General features: G+C 41.6%; 1 protein-coding gene across 2 annotated transcripts in view; it reads right to left on the bottom strand.

Annotated features, from left to right (window-relative positions):
• Nucleotides 1-1357: 1357 nt before the first annotated feature.
• ppm1kb (protein phosphatase, Mg2+/Mn2+ dependent 1Kb) overlaps nucleotides 1358-8548 on the bottom strand; it is a 28613-nt gene continuing 21422 nt past the window's right edge. For both annotated transcript variants that reach the window (XM_042094136.1, XM_042094134.1), the window contains exons 4-7: nucleotides 7705-7870; nucleotides 6961-7105; nucleotides 5772-5906; nucleotides 1358-4135 (exon numbers count right to left, since the gene is read on the bottom strand). In XM_042094136.1, the coding sequence (XP_041950070.1) occupies nucleotides 4004-4135; nucleotides 5772-5906; nucleotides 6961-7105; nucleotides 7705-7870 (578 nt within the window). In that variant the 3' untranslated portion in view covers nucleotides 1358-4003. The remainder of the gene's footprint in view (nucleotides 4136-5771; nucleotides 5907-6960; nucleotides 7106-7704; nucleotides 7871-8548) is intronic.

The following is an 8548-nucleotide window of genomic DNA, read 5'->3' as shown; positions in this document are numbered from 1 at the left end:
ATAACGTCAGCCGATGATGTAACCTCCATATATTGTCAGCCGATGATGTCAAACTATGTTTTTTGCTTTGACTCAAGATGTAAATGTTATATTTGAGAAGAGGTCTATACACGAGGGCATGACTTGCTATTTAGGTGGACTTAAAATCAATTACAAAATATCACATTTTTAAAGGATGTTGCTTAAGCTCTTCAATTAGGAGCAGTCAGGCTAATGAAACGTGTGGCCTTGTTGATTTCTCATTCACTCCTAGTTAATGGTTAATAACACGCAGACCAGTGTTTACCACACCAGCTTATGAAAGCTGCAGTCCACCTGTCTCAACGGGACAATTGGCTGTGTGTGTGTTAAAGCTGTTCTATTGAAAACGATACAAATGTGCTTCCTTCACATCTGCCAGTCACCTCTGATATAGATCCGCGTATTACATCAAGGGAAGACCTTACTCCAAAGAGGAATGACTTCTATAGTTAACGTTAATGACCCCTGCCACATTGAATGTCATCCCGACTCGGAGGATTTCACTGCTCAGTTTGGTAATCGACTGCATCATGAAATACCTTTTAGTTATTTGCCTAGAAGTGTAACGTCCTTCATAATATCAGAAGGTTTTTTTTTTTTTATTATAATTGGTCATCAACAATGTTTTGTAGCCTATCTCAAACCAATCAGTTAAGTGATTTTGTTGTTAGTATTAATTCTAAAGAACAAAGAAAAAACATAATTTTATAACTTTAATTAAGCGGTAAAGAAGTTCTCACTAGGTGCAGTAAATGTAGCAAGCTGTTGGGGATGTAATAACTACGCCATCTTGTGGAAGCAACAATAGTTAAGAGGTTACAATATAGGTTGCACTGTACACATTTGGTGTTGTGTAGCTGCAGCCTACATTAGTATATCTTTGGTAAAACATCTGACCACTGAAGTTTGCAAATTTGATTATTACAAATCACACAAATGGCCCCAATCCCAAAACGTCCCAAATTAAAACCGCAAGTCCCAAAATCACCTGCCTCCTATCCCGTTGCCAGTCCACAGAGGCATGTGAACTTCATCACAGACTGCAGAGCTGCTGTAAATGACTGAAATAGGTTTAACATTTGAGCTTCATTTAGATGCTTTAGTAAAGGGTCAGCACAGCAATCCTTATAAAGTCACAAAGCCTTCCTCTATTTATCCAACTTCACTTACTCCAACTAAAACAGTATGAGAAGCACTGCTTGTTCAGAAAAGCTGCTAACTAAGCAGCGTGATGGTGTAAATTGCACAATGTGGTGAAACCGGTACAATAAATGTGTTATAGTTGGCCATTCACAAATAGTTGACTATAGAGTTGGACAAAAGGACACACAACCCATTTCTTGTTTGGAGTTTATTCAAAGATTTTAAGTACATGTACATTGCCTGGAAACAAACTGTATATTGTACCTGGGAAGGCTTAATGGTTAAACATACTGTACAGCAGAATATTTCAATTACTTCTGAGATCAGTAAAATAGCTCAATTCACACCCCATTACCATGGATGGGGACTTTCACTAATTGCACTGAATATTGGTGATATACATGTTGCATTATAGTAAAATATAGTGAAAAAAATATCAGGTAAGGAGGGTCTTGAAATAGCACAGGTGTAGGCAGGAGGGCTTGAATTATGGCCTTCAAACACATTGTACATTCACGTCTGGTAGTTCACATTCAGAGGAGCAATCTGATACACATATTTTGGTACAAGACAGATACGTTTGTGAGATTGTGCCCAGAATATATCACAGTACAACAGAGACCCACAAATCCAAAAGCTAGAGTTCAGACCAAGTTTGTTTAGAAGATATTGCTTGGTTAAAAAACGAAACAAAACAGGCATATATGTGGGAAGACATAAAGCAGAACCAAGTCATACAACACCTTCACCCTTGAAGCCCAAACAGTAATTTTTGAAGCCCAAACAGAAAGATTTCAACCAACTTGCATGAGTTCACTCAAACATTCTAATGTCGCACAAGGCTTCTAACACCATCAGAGACAGAGTGACATACTCCGTCTCCGTGACTGTCCCCTCCTTCCTCACGTCACTGTTAGCTCTCTCTCCATGACAGCAGCAGGCTCTTTACTATATGCTCACTCAACACTAGAATTGCATATAGTCCACACACAAACCTGAACATTTCAAATGAGCAACCACTATACAATAGTATACATTTTTACAAACCACAGTATTTTAGCTGGACATCAAAATATATAAATAATTATATATAAAAAACCTTATTATACAAAAATGACGAGATTTACATACAATGCACTTTTTCAGGGACTGAAGAATGGGGTGGGGAAAAAAACACCTTTAGGACAGGCATGTTTGGTTAATTAAACCAAAGATTCTATGCAAACCTCAGTTGTCCATTCTAGATAGATTCCTTGTTCAGCGAGTTTCTAAATGAAACCAAACTAATCCCCCTGGAAGCTGGTGCCATTTACGTGCTTACTGCTTTTATTGACACAGTCATAAAATTGCAAAACCTAAAGCACAGAAACTATACTGAACACGTTCAGTGGATCAGACTATCTAATCCAAAAGGTTTTATTGATCAGACTGAGAAGGTGGGGACACTTCCAGAACAGTGCATATCACTTACATCGCTTTGTTCACATCCTGATTCCTTTTCTGGATTAAGTCTGCATGGTGTGTATAGTAAGGGCTTTCTCTGTTTCACAGAGTAGCCATTCACATGAATCACCGTAAGAGCTGCCATCAAGACCTCTTTGATCTTAATGCATTCCAATATCTAAAGACTACAGCTGCCTCTCTCTATATGACTGTGTACTACACAAACTGGTCATCCAGTTGAATGAGGACGACTACAGGAAACAGGAGAGCGCCCACATGAGGAAGCACAAGGAATTACACACATGAAACCAGTTGCTTTGAGCGTGTTGACTGCTTAAAATGCCACAAAAGAGAAACCTATCGAATCTTCCTTTCAATAGCATTCACCATACTTCTGATATGCGGTTGTCACTGAGTCTGAGGTAATTAATACACAAATGACAGCAATAAAGTGGGGTGGTCTGCTGCTCCATCATTACAACCATATAGTATAAGGAGTAGCTGAGGTGCAAACTCCAACAGCTGATTTTAGTGTGTAAATCAAAAAACGAAACCGTCGCACCCAAGTACTATTTGAGCACCTGAGACATAAGTGCCATGGACTGAACTGGATGTTTTTGTTTGTTTGAACCAGAAAAATTGTATCTCAGTGACAAATGTACTTGGTTCTTTGCAACTTAATAACTAGCGTGCTGCCAATGTTTGCCTCACGTAGAGAATGATTAGCCACAGTTCCAAATTGCTGAGGGCATACTGACCCTCGTGTAAAGCGGCTGCCACACCAATCGACTCCATTCTGGCCCAAAGTAAAGTTGGACCCAGCTGGAAAGGGATTGCACATTTTCTAACACGTGCAGCTTTATGCAATGTCAAATATCTAGCTGTACGAACAGGCACAAGGCTGTAGGTGGCGACAGAGTGCAAATCATTTAGCAATTGCAATTCCCACTGTGAGCCACAACTGACCAGAGGAAACAGTCCCTAATCCTGGCCAGAAAAGCTTTCTCTACATCTTCACAATAACCTTATTGTCAGAAATCATACTCATTCTACTGGAAATCAGTTATACCCTTCAATGGGCAACTCACTGGGAAACAAATCTGTGCAAAAATACATGAACTGCAACAACCCCCTGAAGAGTTCGGAATCGAATGATGTGGCAGCATTTTGATGCATTGGACGTGTCCTTTAATAAGTGCATCTTACTTAAGTTGTGAGCCCTTTCCTCACAGTCCCAGACTAGATAATGTGTTAGAACATGTGACATTTCTAAGGCGCTGGATCATGGTTCTTAGATTGGATCTAGATCTCTACATATTGCACACTGGACGCCTCCCATTTTGGGAGGACGGCTACTGCCCTCTCCGTCTCCCTCAATCACATCTCGGTCCCCACCTTAAGCCCAGCGGCCACTGGACACAAAGTTTCGGCTGAAGGAGTAACTGGCGTCTGTGTTCTGGTGTTTACCCCAAGCGCCGAATGGCACTACAATGGTTGTGCTGTTGTCCTCTGATCCGTACTGAATTGCCTGCCAGGACAGATTCCGACGTGAGTTGACACAAAACACCCAGTCACATGCACATAAACACACATATATGATCACCCGACACCAGCCTTCTGCCAGTCCATGACGAGATGACACTGACCTATATAGTGTATGTCTTTTTTTTTTCTGTAACATGACCTACTCAGCTGCCTATATAAATAGTCTCTGTGTACAAAGGTCTTCCTTCCTAAGTCAGAAAAGCCAAATCTCCGACATTTCACAAATCCACCAGACAGAACCACCAAAAGGAAACGAAACAAACTAAAATAAACACTGCATATGCATATTGTAGGTAACATCAGACGATTATTTTAGATAGTGGATTAGATAGATGTTTTTAGGATCTCTTAACAATCTTAATGTGGCACTAAGGAATTTTTGGTTGAAAACTAGCAGTCCAAAAAGGTAGCATGATTGAATTACTGGTATCTGTCCATGACCAAATATACAGTATCATGTCCAAACTGTATAAATCACATAAGGTATAATTCTAGTTTCCTATAAAAATGTGCTTCAAACTATTTCTCTTTAAATGCTCATAACTTTTCTTAATTCAAAAAAGGAAAAAGAAACAGACAAATAAATTCAAAAACAATAAATGGCTAAATTATCTGAACTCACTGGAGATCTAAGCAAGTGCGCTAGGGTTTAATCTGTGGCTTGTGCTACCCACTGTATGTGATCACAGTGTGTAATCGTTAAGGTGAGACACTACAGGTGAATAGGGTAAAACTTTTAACAAGCAGATATCACTATGAAACTTCCCCAGTTGATTACTTACATTAATATGAGAAAAAAATGTATTACAAGTTTGCTGTAATTTAATGTTTACATATGCAAATTATGCATTATATAATTAAATATGCGCTAATTTGCATACATTTTAAGGCACGAAACCTAAGCATTGGATACAGCCAGGTTCAAAATTATGTTTTCATTGTGTTCAGATATTAGATGGGGAAACATTTACAGAGGGATTTATGAATATCTACTTTTGTTATCCTGTAAATCAGAAAATTATGTCACTAGCCCTAAAAAAAAATCGATTTTTCCCTTGTTTTTAGGCATAAAATGTCATGTAAGTCAGGCTAGCAATAATATATCAACAAACCCCTCTGTAGAAATCTTCGACATATAGTTAGGCATAAGTCTAGAAAGTTTGGTGTATGTACGTGCTTCTGAAGTGGAGTTTTTGAGCTCAGAGTGTGAGAGGAAACTCATTTTGAGAAAACAGCCTTGAAAGACAGCCAATGAGATTCCGTTCTCAGCCTAGACTCGCCTTTGAACTTTCGCGATTGGTTGCTGATACAAAGGAAGTGTCCATATATGAGCTATCCAACGGTAGTACACATGATATGTTTTGGAGCACGGTCGCGGGAGTGCATGCAAGGTTAGAATGCTAACTTTTGCTGAATTTAGGAGAAATATACAGGCGCGAGTAGACACAATATAATGAAATAAACACCTAAATGTGTAAATCGGACTTTTTTGTTGTAGTAGTGTGATAGAATACATGCTAAGGTAACATACTAGCTCAAAATCTCGAAATTGACCAGTGCATGAAAAAACGATGTTTTCACCTGCCGTGTCTCGCCTTAAGTGATGACAGGGTGTGTACCTGCTCAGAGATCCTCTGGGCTGCCTCTTTGGGGTCATGACACTGGTTGATGACATCACAGATCTCCTGACTGTTCATGATGAAGTTGATGCCATCAGTGGTCAATGCGAGGAAGGAGTCGTGGACGTGATTCAGCTGGTGGACAGATACACAGCAAATGAACAGAAGTGCACACACAAACCAGCGGATGCACACCAGACAAAAACACATGACTAACATGCAGACACAGATGGATGTACGCATGTAAACACAATATATTTGATTCATGTGTTTCAATAACAACCTTTTAATGTGCATTTGGACCATTTGAATAATAAACTCAGACTTGGGCAGAGTGGATTAACTTTCGATTCCCAGGAATTTGTATTTGGTCTCATTTTACTACATGCTTCAATAAACATTGCTCCTCTTAGGACAGCCGTGGCCTACTGCTTCGGACTTGTAACTGGAGGGTTGCCGGTTCGAACCCCCACCAGTAGGCACGGCTGAAGTGCCTTTGAGCAAGGCACCTAACCCCTCACTGCTCCCCGAGCGCCGCTGTTGTTGCAGGCAGCTCACTGCGCCAGGTGTGTGTTCACTGTGTGCTGTGTTCACTAATTCACAGATTGGGATAAATGCAGAGACCAAATTTCCCTCACGGGATCAAAAGAGTATATATACTTATACTCTTCATTAAGAGAATGTTCATTTATGTTCTCTTAACACAGTGGATGGAAACGCAGACAGATGGACATTTCGTTCAGCCAAACGTTCATAAATGTGGTTAAAATGTGTGAGTGAGCTGGATGGGAACCCAGCCGCTGTGATAACTACATCAGTCAGTGGAGTGGACCTCACTCCACTAGGGCTCAGCTACTAATCCATGTGAGACAATGGGACAGAATAGTAATCACAGCAGAGCCCATGTAATGCCCTCTAATCTCAGTCCAGGCATTAGGGTTCTGGCTGTTCTTATTGGCCCTCTAATCTCAGTCCAGGCATTAGGGTTCTGGCTGTTCTTATTTGTCCAAGGGAACCACTGCACAACATCCTAGAATGATTACTGACATCACATCCGGTTTGTTTGAATTCTGGTACAAATCACTATTAAAGTCGCCATCTTGCTGCAAGTACCCATGCATGGCAAAAATGGAAGCCGGTAGTGGACTGGGCGAACATAAAGTCCATGGAACAGAGGGGCCCTGCTCACCGAAATGCGCTTGGTCTCGGGCTCGGCGATGACCCCCATCTTCTTGAGGTCAAAGTCGCCTATGCTGCGGGTCATGGCCAACCTGCCATTGACGTGTGGCTGCCCCAGACTGTTCCAAGTCACAAAGCCACCACTCTTACGGATCCTGCAGGGACAGAGCGAGAGAACACATCAACAAAACAAGCGTGCATCAGATAAGGCGATGGCTTGACAGCGGTACGCACAACCATTCAAGGCCATTCTCCAAATGTGTAACCTATGGGACTAAAATACTGTTTGCATTCACCATGAGATAAGATACAAGGAAGGTAGTGGGAATATTTGTGATAATGTTACTGAAGCAGACAGAAAGCATCACATAATATGTTAGTAAGAAGCAGAACAGTTCAGAACTCCTAAACTGTGACTGAATGTAGATTCTATTACACGTGTCCTTTTGTCTGGATATCTTCAGTCCACACAGAAGTGTGTGTGTACGTATAAGTGTATGTGTGTACATATAAATGTGTGTATATGTGTGTTTGTGTGTATACGTATAAATGTGTGTGCATGTATAAATGTGTGTGTATGTATAAATGTGTGTGTGTACGTATACATTTGTCAATAAATACATTTGTGTGTACATGTACGTATAAATGTGTGTATGTGTGCGTACGTACATGAGTATATGAACTGGATCTATGTGCATGTCTCCTTATTCTTTAGTGCGTGCGTGCGTGCGTGCGTGCGTGCGTGTGTATGCACCTCTCCTTTTCGTCCTTCCGTTCTGGTGTGTGGTCCACCGTGAGCTTGAGGGCCTTGCCCTTTCGGCACATCATTGCCCGGCTGTCGCCCACACTGCCAACCACCAGCTCGATGCCATCCCTTAGCAACGCCACCGTCGCTGTGGTGCCTGCCGTCAGAAGCGTCGCTGCAATGTACCAGAGATATGAAGGGTTACACATGCACACACCCCCACCCCCATTCTCACACTCTCACACACACACACACACACACACACTTCACAAGCTCAAAAACACATGCACAGAGATGGCTGTTTCTTGATAAGCACTTTGTTCCAAAACACTGATGCAAATATGGGCTACATAAACACTCAGAGTTCTCTAGTCCACGCACACACTCTCCTACACACACACACACACACACACACACACAAAGAGTAATATACATATTCTCTCACACTTGATTTTATGCTAGCTACTCTACTCCACAGTATGAGGACAAGAGGGAGGACTTGGGGAGGGGAGGGGGGGGGGGGGGGGGGGGGGTTCTTGTTTCCAAAACAGGATATGAACTTGAGCAGTGAAGAGAGAGAGAGAGGGGAGCATGCAGGGCCTCCTTTGGAAGGCTGACAGGAGATTCCTCTGTCAGACTCAGAGAGTGTGAGAGCACTACGAAGGTCATTCAGGCAGGACGTGATGGCCAACAGCCTGAGTTCAAAGGGGTACAGTGAAACTGGACAGTAGCTAGATATATTTAGCCCACGGCAGGGTGCCTGTCTGCCCAAACTTGATCATCTGGAGAGATTTCACAGTAAGGTTACATTATGGAGCTGGCTGTTTCAAGAAGCCTTGTGTGTAAAACTACA

The sequence above is a fragment of the Alosa sapidissima genome, chromosome 1 (assembly GCF_018492685.1).
Source record: "Alosa sapidissima isolate fAloSap1 chromosome 1, fAloSap1.pri, whole genome shotgun sequence".
Classification (NCBI taxonomy): domain Eukaryota; kingdom Metazoa; phylum Chordata; class Actinopteri; order Clupeiformes; family Clupeidae; genus Alosa; species Alosa sapidissima.
Note: the sequence above shows the minus strand (reverse complement) of the source record. Positions and strands in the feature narration are given on the sequence as shown.